The following is a 27,867-nucleotide window of genomic DNA, read 5'->3' as shown; positions in this document are numbered from 1 at the left end:
GGGACATAGTTTTAATACTTATACAAGTTCCTGCAAAATATACTGTTATTTTTGTAGTGCTCTTCATCTTATAAAATTTATGCTGAGAGGATCTATTTGAGGCTATTTCTTTATTATTATATTTTACTAACACATATTCATGTCATTTTATATAGCTGTACTTTGTTAAGATTCTATCACTATGTTTATAGGCATTGCTGTAAATTTTCCTTGTATACAGATACAAGAGTTTAAATTGAGCATACAAATGGGAGTGAAATTGCTGCACCATAGAATATATGTATATTGAGCATTAAAAGAGAAGTCCAATTGCTTTTTACAGTGATTATGTAAGTACACGCTTCCATTAGTAGCACATAAAAAACACACTTGATGCACAGACTGTTTATTTAGAAAATCTATTTTTACATCTTTTCTTCAGATAAATTTAGAAGACACTGAACAGAATGGAAGAAGTAAACCAGTCTGTGGTGTCTGAATTTATTTTGCTTGGGCTGTGTGACTCATGGGACCTCCAGGCCTTCCTCCTAGTGGTATTTTCTTCACTTTACTTGATCACCATTTTAGGCAATGTCTTCATTGTGCTCCTCGTTATTGCTGACCTTCACCTCCACTCCCCTATGTACTTCCTATTAGCTAATCTGTCATTCTCTGACTTCTGCTTTTCCTCAGTAACCACCCCTAAACTGATCACAGACTTTCTGAAAGAAAATAAGACCATCTCCTTTAGAGGTTGCATGTGTCAGATGTTTTTTGGACATTTTTTTGGAGGGGGTGAGATGGTGCTCCTAGTGATGATGGCCTATGACCGTTATGTGGCCATCTGTAAGCCACTCCATTACTCCAGCATCATGAATACAAAAATGTGCATTCGACTAGTGATGACATCATGGATCATTGGCTTTGTGCATTCAATAAGCCAACTAGCTATAATTACACAACTGCCCTTCTGTGGGCCCAGAAAATTGGATAGCTTTTTCTGTGATATTCCATTGGTGATCAAGTTAGTCTGCATGGACACTTATATTCTAGAAGTGTTGACAAATGCTAACAGTGGGGTACTTGCAACCGTTTGCTTCATTCTGTTGCTGATCTCTTACTCTTATATTCTACTTACTGTCTGTCACCAATCAAAGGGTGGGGCATCCAAGGCACTCTCCACCTGCACTGCCCACATCACAGTGGTCATGTTATTCTTTGGGCCTTGCATCTTCATCTACCTATGTCCATTCAGCATCACTTGGGTGGACAAGTTCCTTGCTGTATTTTATGCGATCATCACACCACTACTAAATCCAGTCATTTATACTTTAAGAAACAAAGAGATTAGAAATGCCATTAAGCGGCTATGATGACTTAGATTTCTGTTGGTATTTCATCATTTCAAATTATCAGAATGTCTACTGTGAGCACACTAAATTGGCCACACCTGGTGGCTCAGACTGTAAAGCGTCTTCCTGCAATGCAGGAGACCCAGGTTCGATTCCTCGGTCGGGAAGATCCCCTGGAGAAGGAAATGGCAATCCACTCCAGCACTCTTGCCTGGAAAATCCCATGGACGGAGGAGCCTGATAGGCTACACTCTATGGGGTCACAAAGAGTCGGACACGACTGAGTGACTTCACTTTCACTTTCACCCTGTTACTTAAGACTGGGAAGAGTTTCCCAATTCACATATGGAAATCATGTGTATCTCGATGAAAATTTTGTGTCAATTCTTTAGGATTCTAGAATTGTTAAAATGAGTTCCTGTTTGGGAAATTTGGCCAGTCTTTAAAAGCATGATTTTGATTGTTCTCAAGAATGACTTGAAATTAGTAAGACTGTTAATATTTTATATTACTATTCTTACTATTACTTCAACACTGACCACTATATCAGGGAATTTTCTATTATCCTATGTGTTTCTTTTAGCAGAATATTTCATATAGACCTTCTCTAATGTTTTCTTTAATAAGTTACTGCATTATATTGCTCTCTTTACTTTTACAAAACAATAGTCATCAATTAGTTAACATTCTAATTATCTTCTATAGACGAATCTATAAAAGTAATCATTAAGCATTCCTAATCATATTCAGAAGTTGAATCATAATCGTAATCTGGATAGAGCTTTGTTCCCTCAACATCATGTTTTATTTGTGAAACACTGTAATTGTCTTTAAATGACGTATATGAAATACAAAGATGGCTATATTAACAACCTTTAGAGATGTTGCTTTTCTCCTTCCAATTTATAAAACGTTAGTCAGTTCATCATATAGGTAGGTAAAAAAATTTAGTTTTGTAATAAACTATCAATTCACTGCAGTGTTCAAATAGCCTGTAAAAACAAGATTATATACAAAGTTTGCAAATTACTCATTACTACATATAACAAAACAAAACTTTTCTTCAGAAATCTTCCTCAAAAAATTATACAAGTTTACATCCATTTATCTGAATCCATGGATCTAGATATATCTCAAATTTATATTACTTTCTAAAGATGACATGTATGCTAATCACTCAGTCGTGTCGAACTCTGTGACCCCATGGACCGCAGCATATCAGGCTCCTCTCTCCATGGAATTCTCCAGGAAAGAATATTAGAGTGGGTTGCCATTCCCTTCTTCAGGGCATCTTTCCGACCCAGGGATTGAATGCAGGTCCCTTGCATTCCAGACAGATTCTTTACCATCTGAGCCTCCAGGGAAGCAAAAGATGACATGGTTCTGTGTATTTTGTTACATTCCCAATAGAAAATCTCAGGAATAAACCCTTAAATAAAAGAATTGCTATTTTCATATGTGTATGTATTCTGACATTTTTTGTTCTTTTAATCTCTCTTTACTCAGTTTGGATAATATATATTGACTTGTCTTTGAATCCACTGAGCCTTTCTTCTGCTGTCTCCAGTCTGTTTTTAAATCAAGCCCCCTTAAATTCATAATTTCACATATTTAGTTTTATTTCAAAACATCCCTTGGTTCTTTCTTACATTGTTTCTCTGTGAAAATTTTTTCAGTTTTTCAACTTCTTCACTTTGCTTTAGATTATACGAGTTATACTCTTTGCTAAAGTCAACAATTGAGCCACCCATAGTCTACTTCTATTATTTTCCTCTTAATTATCAGTTACATATCCCTGATACTTATGTATCATATATATTTTTTCTATTTTAAATACTGTGTATAAAAGAATATTTAGCTCTGGCATGATATGTGTGTGTGTTAGTCACCCAGTCATGTCTGACCCTTTGAGATCCCATGGACTGAAGCCCACCAGGTTCCTCTGTCCACAAAATTCTCCACAAAAGGACACTGGAGTGGGTTGCCATTTCCTTCTTCATAGGATCTTCTTCATCCAGGGATCGAACCCAGGTTTCCTGCATTGCAGGTGGAATCTTTTCCATCTGAGTCACTATTCCTCCACAAATTATCTACTCTCTCTTCTATGAGGCATAAAAGATTATGGTGTGATCACTTCAATCCAGTCAAGTACTAAAGCCTATTTGAATCTGGACTATAAATTTTATAAGACTTAGTATACTGCAGGTTTGTTCCTGTTCCTTGTATATATCCCTTCCAAGTTTGGATGATGATTCTACTAGATCTTTTTCTCCTCAGTCTGAAAGAATTCAGGTGATTCAGTTTTGCTCTTCAAAACTTTTATGCTTAAAACTTCAGGCTTTAGTCTTCTTCCTTCTCTTGCTACTTTCAAAAAGTATGGAAAATTACCCAAAGAGAAATTGGCTTTACATTGTTCTTTTTAATTAATGTACCTAACAAGAATCCATTAAAAATACAAATATAAGCAATGAAATAATTGTGAAGAGGAAAAATATAAAATGTACAACTGATTGATAATCTTAAATGAATCTTGGATTACAATACTCAAACATAGGGTCCTTTCACAGCTTTGCAGAAAATTTGGTTCAGTCTTCTAGTTATCAAAGTAAACTATAAATTAAATTAGTTTTGTTATTTACACAGGTTATACACAATAACACATAACTGAGACCGATGTTTTGACATAAAAGAGTTATATAAGATGAGTTATCAAAGAAAAATAGTGATTTGGACAGAATGGCTGTTAGCTAATGATAATACCAGTCAGGCTATGGTCAGACCAACATGTTTCAATGTTGGAGGAATATTCATTGATGGATTAAGTCATAATTTCAGAAAATTGTGAAATAACAACATATTCATAAATTTCGCTGTCCAAAGCCAACTGTAGATGACTTGAGTCCAAAACTGAGACAAGCTAGGGTGAGATTAGTAGCCAGAGGCCAAGCTCATGAAATATATTATGAGGCTCTCCCAAATGCTTTTCTTCTGCCATCTGTTAATCTCCCTTTATTATGCTACCTTATCCATCTTCTGTCCACTCTACTTCTATTACCCTGTTTTGTTTCTGCAGGTTTTAAATCCTCATTTAAATCCACATTTTTTTGTCTTTCAGAAAAAATATGATTTTTTTCACATCCTAGCTTTAAATCAAAGGAAAGTTAGATATTTCACAACTCTCTCAAATTTTTGACAATATTAGTTATAAGGTAATTCAATTAATTGAATTAAATTGATTAATTGAATCCAAGCAGGGTGATGTATAGGGCCATACACTCGGCAGATTCGAAATGTATAACTGACACTTTTTCAAAAATTTCCACCAAGCAATTCCTAGGATTAATCTGACTATCAAACAACTTGTTACCTAAAGAGTTCAATGTAACCTCATAATAAATGGTCTGAATATTCTAAAATGGTGACTTTAGGAAAAAAAATCCCCAAATTTTGTATATTAATTTAAGCATTTTTATTACATGAAGTTGTTTGAAGTAACTTGGGCTTCCATGAGTTACTTAGGAGACCTTCCTCCAAATCAGAAGCTGACTACTCAGTCTCTTCATTGCTGTCTTCATTTCCTTGTTTCTCAGTGTGTAAATGGCAGGATTCAGGATGGGTGTAACCAGAAAGTCTAAAATGGCAAGAAACTTATCCACTGGCACCGTGGGAAATGGCCACATGTAAACAAAGATGCAGGGTCCAAAGAACAAAACCACCACAGTGATGTGTGCTGACAAAGTAGAGAGGGCCTTGCACAAGCCAACTGAAGAGCGTTTCCATACAGTGACCAGGATGAAAACGTAGGATATAATCAGTAAGAAGAAAGTGCCCATGGATATGAACCCACTGTTGGCAGTGACCATGAATTCCATTCTGTAGGAATCTATGCAGGCAAGTTTGATAAACCAAGGAAGGTCACAGTAAAAACTGTCAATTTCATTAGGACCACAGAAAGGCAAATGGATCACAAAAGCTAACTGGACCACTGAGTGAATGAGGCCAATAGCCCAAGCACCACACAGAAGCAAAAGGCACAGCCGTGGGCTCATGATGGTCAGGTAGTGCAGGGGCTTACATATGGCCACATAGCGGTCAAAGGCCATGGCAGTGAGCAGCACCATCTCAGATCCACCCAGGGTGTGAAGGACAAATATCTGGATGACACACCCCTGGAAGGATATAGTTTTGTGCCCAGAGTGCAGGTCAGAGATCATCTTAGGCACCGTTAAGGTAGAAAGACACAAATCAATAAATGAGAGATTGGCTAAAAGGAGGTACATGGGGGAATGCAGATGAGGGTCAAAGGTCACTGCAAACACAACAAGGAGATTCCCCAGAACACTTGTTACATAAAACACTGTAGAGAAGGCAAGGAGGAAATTCTGCACTGGTCTAGAGGTAGAAAGTCCCAGGAAAACAAATTCAGACACCGAAGAGTCATTTGCTTCATACATTGGCTTGGTCTGGAGATACCTAAAGACTAGAAACAAAACATAACCAAAACATTTATCAAACATTTTTATTTAAAGAAACAGATTTAAGCTTTTATCAAATATGGTTTTAAATCAGAAATCTTCCCTAACAGCCATTAATATATTCTGAAAATATAATGCATTAATTTATTTCTTCAACTAATGCAGCTAATGAGTGTAACTGATATGACTAATGAGTATCCACTATATTCCAAGTTCAGTATCAAGTTCTGAGGTGAAACAGTAATTCTGACTTTGAGAGAAAATGGACTAGATCTCGATGGGTAGATAGAGGTAGATACATAGATTAAATGAATTTAAATACAGATCCATCTCTGACAAGTGATTTCAAGGAAAAGAATAGAGGGCTATGAGAACAATATGCCACATCACCATCATACTCACTCAGACTCTGCCAAATATGAGTTATTTTTGAAGGGTAAATACAGTGGTCCAGACTTTGGAATGCCATGTGTAAAGACCCTGAGACATGAAGGCCAGTGAGGAAGGAAGGTGAATGATTGAGCTCAGGAGGAGAAACAGGCCAGACAGGATGGAATCTTGTATCCGTGTTACCAACTTTGCTTTTTATCCTAAAAGCAATAGAAAATCTGGGGGATATTCAGTTGTAGCTGGTAATCTTTCTGTTTTCAGTTACAAAAGCTTCAATGTAAAGAATGGAAGGAGAAGGTAAACTTAGAGTGACTTCAAGAGACTAATGAATAATCCCTCTCATCTGTGGACAAGATGAATTATTCAACCAATAGTGCTGGCACAACAGATAAAGCTTGGAAATACATAGATTATTGCCTTATCATAAACTCAAGAAAGTTTCAAAAGGATATTTAAACATCAAAAAAGGGTAATGAACCAAGAGAAATAAAAATATTCAAGCAAACATTTAAGATGGAAAATTCATTCTAAGAATATATCTTATTAACAAATGAGGGAGGATAAATAGTTGGCACTATCCAAAATATTCAGTCTTGCTATACTTAGATATAGGTGGATGTACAAAATTTTGTATAAATATCTACATATAGATATCTTATATGGATATATAAACACTATAAAATAAAAAGCACACTCTGAAAAATAAGTTATAAAATATCAGACAGATGACTAATATTTCTATTATGAAATCAGTTCTTCTAGAAAGATAAAGGAAATGTGATATACAAAGTGTAAAATGAGAAAAACATATAAGACAACCAACACATAAGAAGTCCCAATAGTTGATAGTCATATGAAAGTAAAAGTCTCACTAGTAATCAAAGAAAGGTAGATAAGATTGCTCTGGGTGCTATTCTGTACTAACAAATTTCAAAGGTTCAAAAACTTGATGACATCATGGATGAGGCTGTAAGGAGAAAGTCATACTCATACACTGGTAAAAAGACTGAAAACTAATGCAGTTTCTTGAGAAGGCACATTAGAAATAGACACCCCAACTTCAAAATTTTCCTTACATATGACTAAGAATCCCAAGCAATAAAAAATAACATATACATAATTAGTTCAGTTCAGTTCAGTCGCTCAGTTGTGTCCGACTCTTTGAGACCCCATGAATCACAGCACGCCAGGCCTCCCTGTCCATCACCAACTCCCAGAGTTCACTCAGACTCATGTCCATTGAGTCAGTGATGCCATCCAGCCATCTCATCCTCGGTCGTCCCCTTCTTCTCCTGCCCCCAATCCCTCCCAGCATCAAAGTCCTCTCCAATGAGTCAACCCCTCACATGAGGTGGCCAAAGTACTGGAGTTTCAGCTTTAGCATCATTCCTTCCAAAGAAATCCCAGGGCTGATCTCCTTCAGAATGGACTGGTTGGATCTCCTTGCAGTCCAAGGGACTCTCAGGAGTCTTCTCCAACACCACAGTTCAAAAGCATCAATTCTTCGGCACTCACCCTTCTTCATAGTCCAACTCTCATATCCATACATGACAATAGGAAAAACCATAGCCTTGACTAGACGGACCTTTGTTGGAAAAGTAATGTCTCTGCTTTTGAATATGCTATCTAGGTTCGTCATAACTTTTCTTCCAAGGAGTAAGCATCTTTTAATTTCATGGCTGCAATCACCATCTGCAGTGATTTTGGAGCCCCAAAAAATAAAGTCTGACACTGTTTCTACTGTTTTCCCATCTATTTCCCATGAAGTGATGGGACCAGATGCCATGATCTTTGTTAACATATACATATTACTATATATAAAATAGATAAACAGCAAGGAACTAGTCTATAGCAAAGGCAACTATATTTAATATCTTGTAATAATTTTTAAAGCAAAAGAATCTGAAAAAGAATATATATAAATACGTATACATAGATATGTGCTTCCCTTGTGGCTCAGCTGGTAAAGAATCCACCTGCAATGCGGGAGACATGGGTTGGGAGGATCCCCTGGAGAAGGGAAAGGCTACCCACTCCAGTATTCTGGCCTGGAGAATTCCATGGATTATATAGTCCACAGGATCGCAAAGAATCAGACATGACTTAGCAACTTTCACTTACTTACTTACTTATATCTAGATATATACAAACATATATGAGTGAATTACCTTGCTGTATACCTAAAATTAACAAAACAGTGTAAATTAACTATACCTCAATAAAAGAAGAAAATTTGCCTAGTGTACTGAAACTAGATAAGTTAAAACAGACTACAAGGGGCACTGATGATAAAAATTACAGAAAGAAAAATAACATAATTATCAGCAGCAGAGAATATTCATAGTAAATGAATGTGAATTAAATATTCATAGTTCTTCCATCTGGAGAAAAGCATTATTACTCATATACAGAACAAATTTCAATCTATGAACATATGCATAACAGACATTTTAATAAATGAGAAATCTACAAGAAGGGTATATAGGAAACTCATTTTCCTACAAAGTCTAAGGAAAAATAGAAAAATGTATATCTTTAGTTCTTATCAGTAAATTGTTCATCTCCAAGCTTATCTGCATTTATCAGTTTGAGTCATAAGAAATTGTTCTTTCAGTTAGTTCACATTTGGTCAAATATCAATTTTATAGAATTCAATCTAATATATAAGCTATGTCTTCATACATGATCTTCTAAACAACTTTAAACAAATCAAATTAGTGATGCTTGTTCTACATTTGAATTAAATACCAGGAGTCCCCTACTTGCACTGCCCCCACTAAACTTTCCTCCAGGCCCCACACCACTAACACCCACGCTTTCTCTTGCTACTCGTCTCTTGGCACTCCACACCATGCCTGGGCTCTCCTGTGGGCACAACTCTGCACTGCCTCAGAGAGAAAGCAGCATAAGCCAGTTGAAGCCCCTTGAAACTGTTCTAGTCAAGAATAGACATGCAGGCAGCCAGGCCAGTCAGGAAGGCCATTGTGAGGATAATGGATGTGAAGTGGGTCTTATAGACAAAAGGAAACACTGCAGGGGTGCTGCCAGGAGTCCCTGATACAGGGGCAGGGAATGGAGGATTTTATAGCCAATAACAGAAAAAAATAGAATTGGATTGAGCAAGAGAGAATGAATGGGACAATCATCAGAGTTAACTGCAGTGGGTGTGACATTTCAAAGGAGCTATAATCAAATCTCTATCTAAAGGCTTTGATCATGCAATATGTAGATTTTAAAATATACGTTGTCTGGTATACAAAACAATGTATATTCACTTTGTTTCCAAGTGTAAAAAATAAATTAAAATGTCTCAAAGACCAGAAGACAGTTCAGTTTAAAAAAATACTGATAAATTTTTGTATTAGTATTAGGAATATTAGGTGATTATTTTTTTCCTAGTTTTCTCTTTTCTAAACTTTCTAAACATTAAAAATCCATTAATAATACACTCTTCATTTGTTGTAGTTCAGTAAGAAAGGCAAAATATTGGCAATGGCAACCCACTCCAGTACTCTTGCCTGGAAAATCCCATGGATGGAGGAGCCTGGTAGGCTGCAGTCCATGGAGTCGCTAAGAGTCAGACACGACTGAGCAACTTCACTCTCACTTTTCACTTTCATGCATTGGAGAAGGAAATGGCAACCCACTCCAGCGTTCTTGCCTGGAGAATCTCAGGGACGGGGAAGCCTGGTGGCCTGCCGTCTATGGGGTTGCACAGAGTCGGACACAACTGAAGTGAGTTAGCAACAGCAAGAAAGGCAACATATTGGCATTAGTCAAAGAAAGATTATATTTGATGCAAAGGTCAATATAGTAACTGCTCAAGGAGATTAAACTTGAAAAAGTGGAGACACATGCACAGGCACTGACGGTCGGAACAATAACAACAACAGGTACAAGTGACCAATGAGCATATTGATAGATGCCTAGCCTTATCTGCAGCAGTGATTAGGAGACTCGCAGTTTTCTGTTTCACCAACTGACAGGGAAATAAGAAAAAGAAACAGATGAAAATGAAAAAGAATTTCCAATATTATGAAGCTATAAAAATTAAATAAATAGTTCTCTCTCTATATATATACAGATCTGGAAAGATTTTCAATTTAGGGGACACAAGAAAGTACATAAAAATAGCACTATTCCTTCCATTTTGGAAAAAGTATTGAGGTTCTCAAAGCATTAAAATTAGAACTATCTTTTCATGTAACAATTTCACTTCTTATATATGCAAAGGAAATGGAATCAGTACCTTGAAGAGATATTGACAGTCCTATGTTCATTGCAGCATTACTCACATTAACCAAATTATGGAAACAAACTAAATTTCTGGTGATGAGTGAACAGTTAAAGCAAATGTGATAGACACAACACAACAAAACACACACATACCAAAATATAATTCATTCTAAAAAAAAAAAAAAGAAAATCCGGCCATTTGCAACAAGGTGATTAAAAGCGGAGAAAAGTGTAATAAGCCAGTCACAGAAAGCAAAACGCTGCATCGTATCACATATGAGACATCTAAAAGAGTCAAATTCATGGAAGCGAAGAGTGAAATTGTGGTTTTGGGGGTCTGAGGGGAGGGTGCATGGGGAGATGTTGGTCAAAAGAGACAAAATTTCACATATCAGGGTGAATAAGTTTTGGAGACCTAATGCACAAGCAAGTTGTGCTTTATACTTGAAATTTGCTGAGAGGTAAATCTGCAGTGTTTTCACACACAAAACAATGGTAATTGTGCCAAGCGGTGGAGACATTCATTAGCTTGATTGTGGTGATCATTTGATAATTATTGGTAACTATTTGTCATATATAATATAGACATATAATAAAAATTATTTGATATACATAATGTATAATAGACATATATCAAAGCATCAAGTTGTACACCTTAAATATGCACAATATTTGTGACAATTATACCTCAATTTTTCTGAAAAAATAAAAACCTGTTATAAGCCACTTGCATTGAGGTTGTTTGTTACTGCATAATAACATTGTAAACTATCTGAAAAAGCCTATATTAATCATCATTTGTTGGGGCTTGTGCAGTCCTAGAAAAAGACTTTCCACCCATAGCATTTCAGGAACTAATTTAGTTAAATTTGATGTTTCATGAAAATTGAGGTCCTGCTCTTATGAGTAATAATATTATCATCACCTATGTGCAAAGTCAAAAGTATTAAAGATATCTGTGTATGTATATTCATAGCTGGTATTGATTCCTGCAAAAATTGTGACATGATGACCCTTACTATGTCTTAAGTTGGTATAATGTTGAATGTTGATGTCAGTTTATTATATTTATTTAAGTACCTGGAAACAACCATCCAAATACTGAATTAAAGTGAGAACCTCTAATGGCAAAAAATTATTTTTATGAAAATATGTTTGTGCTCAAAAAAATGTTCTAAGACTGTACTTTAAATATTACCAATAGTGAATCCTGAAAAATAGAACTACATATGGCTTTTATTTCCTAAGGCCTCTATTTCTGTATTATTTAAATGCTCTAAAACAACCTGATATTGGCTTATGACTTAAAAATAAAATTTATTGATAAAACACAGACTAAAAGGCTCAGATGAACATACAACCCTTCAAATTCAGACTGTAGCGATGGCAGTACCATTTGGTCAAACATTTAAAAATTAGTTTTACAAGTGTGTAAACGACTGCTTACTCATTAAAAAAATCACAATAGCTCCTTAACAGAAAATGTTCTCTATAAGAAATTAATGACCAAGTTAAAATCTTCTATTTGTGACAGTCTACTGTTAGTTTCTTAAAAAAAAACAAAAACAAAAAAAACATGTTTCAGTGTTATTCCCTCAAATCATCCCACCCTTACCTTTCCCCACAGAGTCCAACAATCTGTTCTTTACTTCTGTGTCTCTTTTGCTGTCTCACATATAGGCTCATTGTTACCATCTTTCTAAATTTCATATGTATGTGTTAATATACTGTATTGGTATTTTTCTTTCTGACTTATTTCGCTCTGTATAATAGGCTCCAGTTTTATCCACCTCATTAGATCTGATTCAAATGCATTCTTTTTAATAGCTGAGTAAAGAAACTGCTAGATTCTTTAAAGCATATCTATTGTTTAGCTGATTGATACTCCTAAGGAAGAAGATGAAAGGAAAAGGAAAGAAAAAAGAGGAGACAGAAAAGACAAGGACAACCAGAGGAAAGAAATAGGAGAGAATAGAAGCAAGCAAGAAGCAATACCATGACAGCTGAAAGGGAAGCAGCAGTTGGAACAGCGTTCTAGGGAATGAATGGTTCCCGAGTCTTTTTTGCCTGCTCACTGCTTACAGACCCTCAGTAACTGCTGTCTTCACAACGTCTCAGCAAGGCACATAATGGGACTGTCTACAGTTCATTTTCCCAGCCCCTTATCTCACCTCTCTGCCTCACAAACCTGAACTACAAGGACACTTGTTCTCTCATTAATATCAAGCTTACCCATATTTTTGTTCTGCAATATAGCTTTACTTTTTTATGTGGCCGATTACTTTTTGTTCTAGAAATTCTGTCAATTGTTACTCAACAATGTCCCCCTCTCTCCTCCAGTCTTCCTGAGATATTCCTCCATTTTGCTATCACATTTTACTAGTGAGAGTCTCATATTCTTTTTCATGATGTTATAATTTACAATTGGCTAGTCGCTCTGTGGGCTTCCTGGGTAGCTCAGCTGGTGAAGAATCTGCCTGCAAGGCAGGAGACCTCTGCTCGATTCCTGGGTCGGGAAGTTCCCCTGGAGAAGGTACAGGCTACCCACTCCAGTGTTTTTGCCTGGAGAATCCCCATGGACAGAGGAGCCTGGTGGGCTTCAGTCCATGGGGTCACAAAGAGTCAGTAACAACTGAGTGACTAACCACAGTTGCTCTGTCTCCACTGCTAGCAGTATGAGCTTCTTAAGAGCAGAAACTATGTCTTAAACATAAATCCTGACCAGATGAAGTTTTGTGGATTTAGGAGAGAAGACAAGGGTTTGGATGGCTGTGGGTGTGTGTATACATATGTCTCAAAAATTGACAATAATAGTTTCTCATTAAACACACTGATTTTTTTTATATTATTCCCAAAGAAAACTAATGCTAGTAGAATTTTTAAAAAAGCAATTGTCATTCTAGAAATTTCCATGAACAACAGGTCAAAGATGATTCACATCAAAATCAATTCCCAAGGTCCTTTCTAGTACTTAGCGAAATCTAATCCACGTCCAAAAATTTCCCTGTAAATTAAAATACAATTTAGGTGTATGAAGAGCTTCACAACTTGACAACTTGAATTTACCCTTGGAAAGACTGGCACTTGTATATTCAACAAGGTTCAACAAATGGATATTGAATTGAAAAACAGAGATAAGAAAGAGCTGGAGGCAAGATGGTACATGGGGAGAAGTTTTGTAATGTTGTAGTAGAGTTGCTGTATTTTGCCCATATAGGGGAAAGAGCTGGTAATTTTAACAGGTTATTCACTCTCTCCACTTACCTGACCTCCCCAAAAAACAAATCCCAAGGAACAATATTTTCACTATAATAGAATCTCTTAAGAACTGTTTCCCTCTTTGATCTCTGTGGTTAGTTCTCCTTACAGTTACTCCAGCTTTAACAACAGCTTTGGATGACACTTTGATGATTCAGTGACCTGAATTCCCAGGCTGTTAATTATGAGATCTCTACTGAATTCCCATAGCATTAAGAGAAGAAAAAATATTAGAAGTTTGATTGAAAAAGTAAATGGGAAACAAAGGAAGCTATGGTTAATAAATTATGACAACAGTATCTTCAAGGAAACTCAGCATCTCCTAACATTTGAATATCTATTGATAAATAAATATCACTTAGACCAATACCTGGAGAAAGAAATGGCCACCCACTCCAGTATACTTGCCTGGAGAATCTCATGGACAGAGGAGCCTGGTGGGCTACAGTCCACGGGGTCACAAAGAGTCGGACACGACTGAGCGACTTCACTTCGCTTCTTCACTTCAGACCAATACCAGTGAAAAAGGAATGCCTATTAAGACACTCATTAGTAAAAATTATTTACTATTCTATTGTAAGCATATTCATGGAATATTTCTAGAAACCCCATACCTGCTTTTACCTCATTTATATAATTATCAAATACATTTTAGCTATAATAATATATAAAAAATAGAAATTAAATATGTTGGCAAAGGTCAATATGCTAAAGTCAAAACTAATATTCAAATGAAATAATATTCTGAATCAGGAATGTAATCCCTATACTGATGCTGTCTCTTTTTCAGATCAATGTTAAAACATACTAAAAAAAAAGAGCTCTTATGTCTATTAAGCTTTTTGCTTTTCTTAGTATTATACCTATACTATCTCATTTATTATTTCCAACAAAATGGTGAGATGGAAATACAATATTCTTCCCCATCAGATGAAGAAATAAGATTATAATTTACCAGATAATAGTAGAAAAGGGACAGAATGTGTGTCTTGGCATTCAGCCCTGTGTATCCTTTATTCATGAACTAAATCTAGACATACTGAATATATCTAACTCTATAACGCTGCTCAGAAAAGTAATGTGTACACACAGAAGACCAAATATCATAATTCTTATATCATTTGACATTATTATAAGAGCTCCATTTCAACAGATTGTTTTAAAAAATTGATTTTTGTTAAACTGCTTTATTCTCATTTTACAAAAATTTAGACTAATTTCTACATAACATCTAGCCTAGAGAGAAATAAGCAAAAACTTTGTGTTGGAACAGTAACATTCTATTTTACATAAGTACACATGAGCTTGGTGGCTCAGATGGTAAAACGTCTGACTGCAATGCGGGAGACCTGGCTTCGATTCCTGGGTCAGGAAGATCCCCTGGAGAAGGAAATGGCAATCCACTCCAGCACTCTTGCCTGGAAAATCCCATGGACGGAGGAGCCTGATAGGCTACAGTCCATGGGGTCGCAAAGAGTCGGATACGACTGAGCGACTTCATTCAGTCACTCACTCACACATTAGCCTGGCATGATAAAAAAAAAAAAAAGAACTTAAAAAAAGGTGGATAACTAAAATCTTAATTCATAATTGGAAAATAATATTTACTCATTTATCTTTTTAGCATTGCATTTTATATATGGAGAAGAAAATGGCAACCCACTCCAGTATTCTTACCTGGAAAATCCCACGGACAGAGGAGCCTGACAGGCTATAGTTGGTGGGGTCGCAGAGTTGGACACAACTGAATAACTTCACTTCACTTCACTTTTATCTTATCAAGGTAAAATTAACATAAGGTAAAATCAATCATTTGAAAGCTACAAACCGACGGCATTTAGGCGTTCATTATATTGTGGAATCATCACTTCTACCAAGTTCCAAAATGTTTTTGTACATAATGAAATGTGTATCCTTACATCAATCTTTTTTGTGGCTGAATATTATTGTTCTGTATGGATTAACACATCCATTCATCGGCAGATTAACATCTAGAATGTTCTGTAATATTCACGTACAAGATTTTGTTTTTGTACTTGTTTTTAATTCTTTGGGGTTATAGACTAGGAGCAGAATTGATGAGTTTTATGCATCCACAGGATTCTCCAGTACTCTTGCCTGGAGAATCCCATGGACGCAGGAGGCCGGTGGGCTGCAGTCCATGGGGTCGCTAAGGGTCGGACACGACTGAAGCGACTTCCCTTTCACTTTTCACTTTCATGCATTGGAGAAGGAAATGGCAACCCACTCCAGTGTTCTTGCCTGGAGAATCCTGGGGACGGAGGAGCCTGGTGGGCTGCCGTCTATGGGGTCGCATAGAGTCAGACACGACTGAAGCGATTTAGCAGCAGCAGCAGTATGGTAATTCAACTTTTTGAGCAACTGCAAATTAGGATCACCCCACTGAAATGTATTTGACATTTTTCTCATGGGAACACCAGAGTTATGGGTTCAGGGGAAGCACACCACAGGTGATCCGCCATTTTGACACCTTCCATCAAGTGTCTATACCATCACCATGATTTATGTCTGTTGATGTTGACCTTGATCATCTGACTGAAATGTTTCTCAGGTCGCCTCATTGTAGATTTACTTTCCCTACTACCCACACTGTATTTTGAGGAAAGTCACTACACTCAGCCTATACTTAAGGAACGAGTAGCTATGTTCCCCTTGATTAGGGTAGTGGTAGTGTGCTTCATAATTTATCTCTAATCCTCCTGCATGGGTGATTACTCTTCTACCCCATGTACTAACTTATTCAATCATTTACATCAGTATGAAATCATGGATATTTATAATTTGGATTATAATCTAAAACTGCTCTTGGGAGTTTCATTTTCGTTAGGCTCTTAAGCCTCTTTGATGCATACCTGCATCAAATTTTGTGAGTTTATGTATGTCTGAGCATTCCCTTATTTTCTGGGACCAAAAGATGCTCCTGGCTTATCTTGTATCTTTATTTCCTATTCTTATAATAGACATTTCTCAAAAGATCCCTGGTTCCTTTAACTGTATAACAGTATTAGAAACAAACACGAGCTCACAGCCTCATGAGCTCATGAGCTTGTTGCTAGACTGTCATTCCATTCAGGCACCCACAGAAGATACAGCAAATGTCTTAGAAAATATTTATACAAAACCTGCATTTGAACATTTGTGGTAGCTTTAATCCATAATTACCAAAAACTAGAGCTGTCCAAGATGTCCTTCAATCTGTTAATGGTTAAATAAAGTGTGGTACACTTGTACAATGGAATATTATTTGGTAATAAAAAGAAAGAATCTATCGTGTCGTGAAAAGATAAACAGGATCCTTAAGTGTCTACTGCTACACAAAGGAAGCCAATCTGAAAAGTCTATGTGCTGTGTGATTCCACCTGTATGAAATGCAAAACTATGGATACAGTGTTAGGTGGTTAGGTGGTGGTTAGGTGGTTGTTGGGGTTCATGGGTTAAGGGGAATGAATGAATAAGTTACACCCAGGAGATTTTAGTACAGTGAAATTATTTTTTATGATACTGTAATTTTCAATATGGGGCTTCTTACGACCCGGTGGACTGTAGCCCACCAGGCTCCTCAGTCCATGGGATTCTCCAGGCAAGAATACCGGAGTGGGTTGCCATTTCCTTCTCCAGGGGATCTTCCCGACCCAGGGATCGAACCCAGGTCTCCCACATTGCAGGCAGATGCTTTAACCTCTGAGCCACCAGGGAAGCCCCATATCCAAAATTACAGTATCATAAAAAATAACTTCACTGTACTAAAATCTCCTGGGTGTAACTTATTCATTCATTCCCCTTAACCCATGAACCCCCGACAACCACCTAACCACCACCTAACCACCTAACACTGTATCCATAGTTTTGCATTTCATACAGGTGGAATCACACAGCACATAGACTTTTCAGATTGGCTTCCTTTGTGTAGCAGTAGACACTTAAGGATCCTGTTTATCTTTTCATGACATGATAGATTATTTCTTTTTATTACCAAATAATATTCCATTGTACATGTGTACCACACTTTATTTAACCATTAACAGATTGAAGGACATCTTGGATGGCTCTAGTTTTTGGTAATTATGGATTAAAGCTACCACAAATGTTCAAATGCAGGTTTTGTATAAACAGAATTTTTAACTCAGTTTGGTAAATGCCCAGCAGTACTATTACTTTTTCATATGGCAATACTATCATTAGTTTTGTAAAGCTCTACCAAACTATCTTCCAAATCTTTGTCCTTATTTAAAGTTGTTTTACCTCAAATAGCCAAAGCAATCTTGAGAAAGAAGAATGGAACTGGAGGAATCAACTTGCCTGACTTCAGGCTCTACTACAAAGCCACAGTCATCAAAACAGTATGGTATTGGCACAAAGACAGAAATATATATCAATGGAACAAAATAGAAAGCCCAGAGATAAATCCACACACCTATGGACACCTTATCTTCGACAAAGGAGGCAAGAATATTCAATGGAGTAAAGACAATCTCTTTAACAAGTGGTGCTGGGAAAACTGGTCAACCACTTGTAAAAGAATGAAACTAGATCACTTTCTAACACCACACACAAAAATAAACTCAAAATGGATTAAAGATCTAAACATAAGACCAGAAACTATAAAACTCCTAGAGGAGAACATAGGCAAAACACTCTCCGACATAAATCACAGCAGGATCCTCTATGATCCGCCTCCCAGAATACTGGAAATAAAAGCAAAAATAAACAAATGGGATCTAATTAAAATTAAAAGCTTCTGCACAACAAAGGAAACTATAAGTAAGGTGAAAAGACTGCCTTCTGAATGGGAGAAAACAATAGCAAATGAAGCAACTGACAAACAACTAATCTCAAAAATATACAAGCAACTTATGCAGCTCAACTCCAGAAAAATAAACGACCCAGTCAAAAAATGGGCCAAAGAACTAAATAGGCATTTCTCCAAAGAAGACATACGGATGGATAACAAACACATGAAGAGATGCTCAACATCACTCATTATCAGAGAAATGCAAATCAAGACCACAATGAGGTACCATTTCACACCAGTCAGAATGGCTGCAATCCAAAAGTCTACAAGCAATAAATGCTGGAGAGGGTGTGGAGAAAAGGGAACCCTCTTACACTGTTGGTGGGAATGCAAACTAGTACAGCCACTATGGAAAACAGTGCGGAGATTCCTTAAAAAATTGCAAATAGAGCTGCCTTATGACCCAGCAATCCCACTGCTGGGCATACACACTGAGGAAACCAGAATTGAAAGAGACACATGTACCCCAATGTTCATTGCAGCACTGTTTATAATAGCCAGGACATGGAAACAACCTAGATGTCCATCAGCAGATGAATGGATAAGAAAGCTCTGGTACATATACACAATGGAGTATTACTCAGCCATTAGAAAGAATACATTTGAATCAGTTCTAATGAGATGGATGAAACTGGAGCCGATTATACAGAGTGAAGTAAGCCAGAAAGAAAAACACCAATACAGTATACTAACACATATATACGGAATTTAGAAAGATGGTAATGATGACCCTGTATGTGAGACAGTAAAAGAGACACAGATGTATAGAATGGACTTTTTGACTCTGAGGGAGAGAAAGAGGGTGGGATGATTTGGGAGAACGACATTGAAACATGTATACTATCATGTAAGAAACGAAGTGCCAGTCTATGTTCGATACAGGATGCTTGGGGCTGGTGCATGGGGATGATCCAGAGAGATGATATAGGGTGGGGGGTGGGAGGGGCATTCAGGATTGGGAGCTTGTATACACCCGTGGTGGATTCATGTCAATGTATGGCAAAACCAATACAGTATTGTAAAGTAAAATAAAGTAAAATTAAAATTAAAAAAGAAATTCCTAGAAGAAAAAAAAAAAAATCAGGCTAGAGGTTTTTTTAGATTACTCTTTCATTGGTTGTCCTATTTGATTTCTTTAAAAGCCCCATGTCCTAGAAGTCACAGGAGTATAAGAATAACAATATTAACACTTTGATTAATGGAATAGAATATCCACCTCCTCCAACTGTTGTGTCTCCTAACATGGTGGAGCTGAAACACAAGATTCATTTACTCCCTAAAACACATAAATAGATATACTAGATAGAGAGGCAATAACCATAAAGTTTAGATAAACCCTGGGAACCTGTCCAGAGTCCCCAATCACTGAGAAATAATGAAATGTCTGTTTAGCAAAAGCTCTCTAACAATGAAAAGGGAAGAAAATGAATAGAAAGTCATCCTGTAGATAGGCTGCATTTTAGCCACCCGTTCTTGATGAGCTGATGTGGAGCTGAGATAAAGGTATTTGACCCAGCCCTCTCCCAACTCCATGCTGCTGCTGCTAAGTTGCTTCAGTCATGTCCGACTCTGTGCGACCCCATGGACAGCAGCCCGCCAGGCTCCCCGACCCTGGGATTCTCCAGGTAAGAATACTGGAATGGGTCGCCATTTCCTTCTCCACCCAACCCCATACTCAAGGTTATTTTAATGTAGCTATCATCATTAAATGTTTGTATTCGAGATATTCGAGATATTCATACAATGGAACCTAAATAAATGGTTTAAAGGGTTCTCTCTGGTTTCCATTCCTAAATACAGTCAGCTAAAGTTTAATGTACAGATGTTTCTAAACTGTGTGTGAAGACAGAGGACTCTCCTATGCCTGATCATCAGCAAAACTGACCAGTGGTGGATTGACATCACTGACACTATCTACATAGTTAATGCCAAGTGTAATAATCCCACTCTTCTACTTCATTCTTTTCATGTCTGCTTTCCAAACCCTAACCATTCATTCTCAAAGTGTGAAAAGAACACTAAAAATGTGTAGTTACATAAATTTTCTCTTAATTTCTCTAAAAAAATACATTGAATGAAATATATTAAGCATAATATTTTATTAAAATATCCTTCAACACAGTATATTTTTCAAAGAATAAGATTCTTCCATATATTTAAAAGTGCACATGTTAGTATTAACTGCATAGAAAACAAACTGAAACCATAATCACCAATATGAACAATTTTATTTTTCTGATAAAAAAAAAGTAACAGCAATGGGCAGATAGAGACACACTATCATATTTCCTTCTCAGACCACTAAAGTGTTGGATTCTTGTCCATAAGATTAAATCATATAATATTGTATAAATGAAAATAAGAGGTAAACTTCCCTTACTATTTTGTTATTTTGAATAATATTGTTAATATTGCCCTTTGGGTATGAGAGTTCTCAGTGGTATCCAACTCTTTGTGACCCCATGGACCATAGCTTGCCAGGTTCCTCTATCCAGAAGATTATGCCTGCAAGAATACTAGAATTGGTTGTCATTTCCTACACTAGGGATCTTCTTCATCCATGGATCATACGCGTATTTCTTGCATCTCCTGCATTGGAAGAGATTCTTTACTGCTGAGCCACTTGGAAAGCCCCAGTATTGCCTTGTACTCATTTTTCAATCATGATCATTGCTCAAATAATCAAAGAAACTTTTGACACTTTAAAATGTCTCTCTATTCTTCATTAAAACCCCCATAAAACAAGCAGTTTAATACTGCCTGCTCTACAACGGGCATACTTGCCATACAGCACTGAGGGAGCAACTGACCACACACTGACGAGTCATCTCCCTCTGCTCACCATCTCATGCCCACTCACCCAAGTCATCTGGGCCTAGAGATAGCAACTTAGTTTTGGGATAATGTTTTTCTTTTTAAAAAAGTTAATCAAAGAAATGTTTTAAAACTATGCTTAACTCCACCATTAGAACTTTTATTATTATCCTCACCAGTCCTCACTCTGATCTTGACAAAAGGCACACTTTCCAGATGATATTCTTAATTCAGAGAGACCAAAATGAAGTGGTCTCAAAGGAACATAGCATGAGTAGCTTGAAAAATTTCCTACTCCAGAGGCCTCTCTCCATACTAAATATATGCCTCACACTCCCCCATGAACGCTGGTCACAGCAGGAAGTGGATTCTTTGTTTTGATGCAATATGATTCTATTTCAGAGTCTATTTAGAGTATGGACAATGTTTTATTCTCCAGAAGAAATGTGGTCAAATATGGTGTCTCTCTGGTAAGGAGATACACTCTGTACTCTAAATTTCTTAACTTCTCCCTTAGTTCCCTTCCTTATCATATTGAAGACAATTTTTTAATGCCATATTTCCATGAACACTAATTAGAAAGGTTTGGAATTGTTGCATAACTTTCAGAAATATCAAAGATTTCTTCTCCAAGGTATTGGACCTTCTGGACTCTCTACATAATCAAAATGAATACAGAATCTCAGAGCTGTGTAGGTGCCTCTTTGAGGTAATATTCAGGTCCTCCCAGATCCACAGTCATCAGGGCCTGCATTTTTCTTGACTTAAGGAAAACTGTGTTCTAGGCACAGATATGTAACTGTAATTAACAGAAATTTCCAAATATTGAGAAAAGTGATCGTAACTAATTTAACTCAGGAAGGAGCTTAATAGAGCTTATGGAGAGAAATCTTTCAAAGCCTATAATAGTCAATAGTTACCCTGGAAATGGAATTATGCTCTTGGAACTGAACAGAAGGCACAGAATGACAGCACAGATGAAGGACTGGCATCAGAGAGTATCAGAATTGCTCTCCAGCCATGCTATTTCCCAGCTCTGAGACTTTAACAGGTTACACTGGGAGTCAAATTCAGAATAGTAACAAATATTTCACTTCTTTTATTTGGTTATTGTGAAGATTACTTTAGACAATATGGGTGAAAATTTCTAGCATATGGGAGGTATTCAGAGAGAGAGTGATAAAGAAAGAGAAAGGTTTAGTTTTCCCATGACCTGAAATTAGCAACTTGAAGAAGAAAATAAATTGTCTCATTTACTTTTATTTTTAATTGTCCTAACATTTGATTTTTTGTGTGTGAGTTCTGCTCTTACTCATTTGATTTTCAACTATGCTCTTAGAATCTTTAGTCTTACTTCTCCTGCTTAGGGTAGAGTTGAACATTACATACCTATTTCATATAATTAATTTTAACAGAATTATTAATATAGTTTTTATATAATTATCTTAGCAGTAATACTTTGCCCTTTGTAATTTAACTAAAATAATATTTACAACCTATTAAGCTACTATTAGGTGAAAAAGTAGGCATAAGCTTTTATTCTTTGATAAATCATACACCACCTACAATCTGTTTCTTTTTCACTGAAGTGCTCAAAAGTGATCACAGATCATAGTAAGGAAATATTCAATAAATTCCTGTTTACCACACTGGAAAAAATTGAAAGTCCCTCCTACAGCTATTACTTTCTAATTTTCTTTTTATTTTCATCCTTGATACCTGATAAATCAATGGATTTAAACCAAACCAGTATCATCAAAAGCTTCAGTTACAGACAACAGGGAGATTATATTCATGTAAAACCTCAGAGCTACAGCATTGAATTGATCATAATTCTTGATTCATAGTACATTCACAAATTTCTCAATGTCTATTTTGATTTTTTTTTTGCTTGTTTATTTACAAACAAAACTATAACTATAAAAACGTGACTAATATAAGACCTAAATAGCTCATAATATCATATAGCTGATAATGTGTACATACTCACCTGACCCTTACCCCTCATGCTGGAGTTACTTACATCAATTTAAATACATAGTTTATACATAGAAGTCCTTACAAAATACACTATTTTCTATTGCTGTTCACTTTATAAAAATTATGATAACCTCTTTTTTCTTCATTATTATGCCTCAAAAAGATACATCTCTATCATTTTATATAGTTATATTTTATATGTTATATTTCTGAATAATGTTCCACTGTCCTGTTTATATGTATAATTATAAATATTTCCATATATACAGTTGTAAGAATTTATCTCAAGCATGCAGATGAGACTGAAATTGCTGGACCATAGGATGTATCAGTATTGAGCTTTACATGAAAAGGACAGTTTTTTTCCAAGGTGACTATGTAAGTAAATGCTTCCATCAGCAATAAATAAGAAACCTGCTTGATTCAGAAAATATATTTTTACATCTTTTCTTCAGATTAAATTAGAATAAACTGAACTAAATGGAAGAAGTAACCAGTCATGGGGTCTCAAAGAGTTGGACACGACTGAGCGACTGAACTGAACTGAACCAGTCTGTAGTGTTCAGATTTAATTTTCTTGGGCTGTGTGATTTATGGGAGCTCCAGGCCTTCCTCCTAGTGATATTTTACTCACTTTATTTAATCATCATATTAGGCAACATCTTCATTGTGCTGCTAATTATTGCTGACCTTCATCTCTACTCCCCTATGTACATCATATTAATCAATCTTTCATTCATTGACTTATGCCTTTCATCAGTAACCACTCTTAAACTGACCTCAGACTTTCTCAAGGCAAACAGGACCATCTCCCTTAGAGCATGCATGTGTCAGATTTTTTTTTTTTTGGACATTTTTTTTGAGGGCGTGAAATGGTGGTATTTGTGTCCATGGCCTATGACCTTTATGTGGCCATCTGCAAACCACTCCATTACTCTAGCATCCTGAACACACAAATGTGCATTCAGCTAGTGATGACATCATGGATCATCATAAGCCAACTAACTATAATTATATAATTGCCTTTCTGTGGATCCAGAGAATTGGATAGTATTTTCTGTGATATTCCATTGGTGATCTAGATAGCTTTCTTGGACACTTATGTTTTAGAAATGTTGATTCATGCTGACAGCGGGGTACTGGCCACCATCTGTTTCATTCTACTGCTGATCTCTTACTTTTATATTCTGTTTACTGTCTGCCATCAATCCAGGGGCAGGGCATCCAAGGCTCTCTCCACTTGTACTGCCCACGTCACAGTGGTCATGTTATTCTCTGTCCTTGTATCTTCATCTCTCTTTTTCCACTCGGCACCACTTGGGTGGGCAAGTTCCTTGCTGTAGTTTATGTGATCATCACACCACTACTAAATCCAGCCATTTATACTTTGAGAAACAAAGAGATTAGGAATGCCATTAAGTGGCTATGATGACAGACTGTGGATTTCTGTTGGTATTTCATCATCTCAAATTATCAGAATGTCTTCCATGAGCACCCTAAATTAGCCACACCTATGGCAACCCACTCCAGTATTCCTGCTTGGAGAATCCTAGGGACAGGGAGCCTGATGGGCTGCCGTCTGTGGGGTCGCACAGAGTTGGACACGACTGAAGCGACTTAGCAGCAGCAGCAGCAGCATCCTGTTACTTAAGACTGGGAAGAGTTCCCCAATTCACATATAGAAATCATGTATATCTCTTGAAGAAAGTTTTGTATCAATTCTTTAGTATTCTAGAATTGCAAAAATGATTTTCTGTTTGGGAAATGTGGCCAGTCTTTATAAGTATGATTTTGATTGTTCTCAAGAATGGCTGGAAATTAGTAAGAATTTTGATGTTAATTATTATGATTCTTACTATTACTTCAACACTGACCACCATATCAGGAAATTTTCTATTATTCTATGCATTTCTTAACAGAGCATTTCACATAGGCCTTCTCTAAAGTTTTCTTTAATAAGTTAGTGCATTATATTGCTATATTTATCTTTATAAAATGATAGTCTATCAATTAGACAATATTCTATTACCTTCTATAAACATATATATAAAAGTAATCATTAAGTATTTATAATCTTATTCAGAAAGGAAATTGAATCATAATCCTAATCTGGAGAGTTTTTTTTCTGTTAACATCATGTTTTAGTCATTTGTGAAACAGTGTATATCTTTAAAAGATATATCTTAAATACAAGTGAAGTGAAGCGAAGTGAAATTCACTTAGTCGTGTCCAACTCTTTGTAACCCAATGGACTATACAGTCCGTGGAATTCTTCTGGCCAGAATACTGGAGGGGGTAGCCTTTCCCTTCTCCAGGGGATCTTCCCAAACTAGGGACTGATCCCAGGTCTTCCACATTGCAGGCAGATTCTTTACCAGCTGAGCCATCAGGGAAGCCCATTAAATACAAAGATGGCTATATCAACAACCTTTGGAGATTTTGCTTTTTTCCTTCCTAGTCATAAATGTGTTAGGTAGTTCATCATTAGGTAGGCCAAAAAATGTAGCTTCGGAATAAACTATTGACTTAATTCACTGAAGTGTTCAAATAGCCTGTAAGAACTAGATTATGTTCAGAGCTTGTGATTAATTTATTACTACATTAAACAAAACTTTTCTTCAAAATCTTCCTCAAAATATTATACAAGTTTACATACATTAATATGAAATCTATACCTCAGATATGCAGATGACACCACCCTTATGGCATAAAGTGAAGAGGAACTAAAAAGCCTCTTGATGTGAAAGTGGAGAGTGAAAAAGTTGGCTTAAAGCTCAACATTCAGAAAACGAAGATCATGGCATCCGGTCCCATCACTTCATGGCAAATAGATGGGGAAACAGTGGAAACAGTGATTATTTTGGGGGGCTCCAAAATCACTGCAGATGGTGATTGTAGCCATGAAATTAAAAGACGTTTACTCCTTAGATGAAAAGTTATGACCAACTTAGATAGCATATTCAAAAGCAGAGACATTACTTTGCCGACTAAGGTCCGTCTAGTCAAGGCTATGGTTTTTCCTGTGGTCATGTATGGATGTGAGAGTTGGACTGTGAAGAAGGCTGAGTGCTGAAGAATTGATGCTTTTAAACTGTGGTTTTGGAGAAGCCAAGGGAGACTCTTGAGAGTCCCTTGGATCCAACCAGTCCATTGTGAAGGAGATCAACCCTGGGATTTCTTTGGAAGGAATGATGCTGAACCTGAAACTCCAGTACTTTGGCTACCTCATGCAAAGAGTTGACTCATTGGAAAAGACTCTGATGCTGGGAGGGATTGGGGGCAGGAGGAGAAGGGGACGACCGAGGATGAGATGGCTGCATGGCATCACGGACTCAATGGACGTGAGTCTGAGTGAACTCCAGGAGTTGATGATGGACAGGGAGGCCTGGCGTGCTGCGATTCATGGGGTCGCAAAGAGTCGGACACGACTGAGTGACTGAACTGAACTGATGGATCTAGATATATTACCAATTTCATATTCCTTTCTAAAGATGACATGATCCTTTGTATTTTGTAAATTTCCAATAGAGAATCTCAGGAATAAACCCTTAAGTAAAATAATTGCTATTTTCATATGTGTATGTATATATGCATATGAATTCTATTTTTGTTTTTTTATATATTTGTACTCACTTTGGATAATATCTATTAACTTGTCTTGAATCTACTGATTTTTTTCTTCTGCTGTGTCCAATCTGTTTTTGTCTTCTTAAATTCATATGGCATATTTCCTTTTTGTTTCTAAAATCACTTGGTTCTTTCTTAGATATTCTGTTCCTCTGTGTAATTTTTTTCAGTTTTTCAAATTCTTAATGTCTTTTAGCTATATCAATTATTTTATGCTCTCTTCTAATTTCACAAATTGTATCTTATGTGGTCTCCTTCTCTTAACTCATTCCCCACTAATTATCAATCACATATCCCTGCTTCTTGAATATTCCATAATTATTTTTTACTATTTTGCACATTGTATATAAAAGATCATGTAGTGCTGATACAATAAATTCCTTCAGAAATGGTCTACTCCTTCCTCTCTGAGCCATAAAATGTTAAGGTGTGATCACTTCAATCCGATCAAGTACTACCTTATTTGATTCTGCAGTGTAATTTTTATAATTTTGGTACTTTTCAAGTTTGCTCCTGTTCCTTGGATATATCCCTTCCACATTTGGATTATGATTCTAATAGATCTTTTCCTCCTCAGTCTTATAGAGTTCAAGTGGTTCAGTATTGCCTTTCAGAACTTTTGAGCTTAGAACTTTAGTCTTCTCCATTCTCCTGCTACATTCAAAAGTAAGGCAAATTCCTCAATCAGAGTTCTGGCTTTATATTGTACTTTCTAATTTAATGTACCTAAAAAGAATCCACTAAAAATATAAATCAAAACAACAAAATAATTGTGAAGAGGAAAAATATGAAATACAAACATTGCATAATCCTGAAAGAATTGTGGATCACAAATACTCAGGACATAGGGTCCTTTCATAGCTTCACAATGAACCTGGCTCAGTATTCTAGTTGTCAAAGCCAGCTATAAATTAGATAGGTTTTGTAATTTACACAGATCATA

At 36.4% G+C, this 27,867-nt stretch overlaps 2 protein-coding genes and 1 pseudogene across 2 annotated transcripts; 2 read left to right on the top strand and 1 right to left on the bottom strand.

Annotated features, from left to right (window-relative positions):
- The first annotated feature begins 446 nt into the window (after window positions 1-446).
- LOC120853293 (olfactory receptor 4K3-like) lies at window positions 447-1,352 on the top strand. The gene has a single exon (XM_040227026.1). The coding sequence runs from the start codon at window positions 447-449 to the stop codon at window positions 1,350-1,352; it is 906 nt and encodes a 301-aa protein (XP_040082960.1).
- Window positions 1,353-4,846: 3,494 nt separating this feature from the next.
- Window positions 4,847-5,794, bottom strand: LOC120853294 (olfactory receptor 4F6-like). The gene has a single exon (XM_040227027.1). It carries the CDS (start codon window positions 5,783-5,785, stop codon window positions 4,847-4,849), a length of 939 nt encoding a protein of 312 aa, XP_040082961.1. The 5' UTR covers window positions 5,786-5,794.
- A 15,939-nt stretch (window positions 5,795-21,733) lies between these two features.
- LOC120853669 lies at window positions 21,734-24,726 on the top strand (annotated as a pseudogene).
- The last annotated feature ends 3,141 nt before the right edge of the window (window positions 24,727-27,867 follow it).

The sequence above is a fragment of the Oryx dammah genome, unplaced genomic scaffold (genome assembly GCF_014754425.2).
Source record: "Oryx dammah isolate SB20612 unplaced genomic scaffold, SCBI_Odam_1.1 HiC_scaffold_26, whole genome shotgun sequence".
Taxonomy (NCBI): Eukaryota; Metazoa; Chordata; class Mammalia; order Artiodactyla; family Bovidae; genus Oryx; species Oryx dammah.
This window is presented reverse-complemented; position numbering and strand designations above follow the sequence as displayed.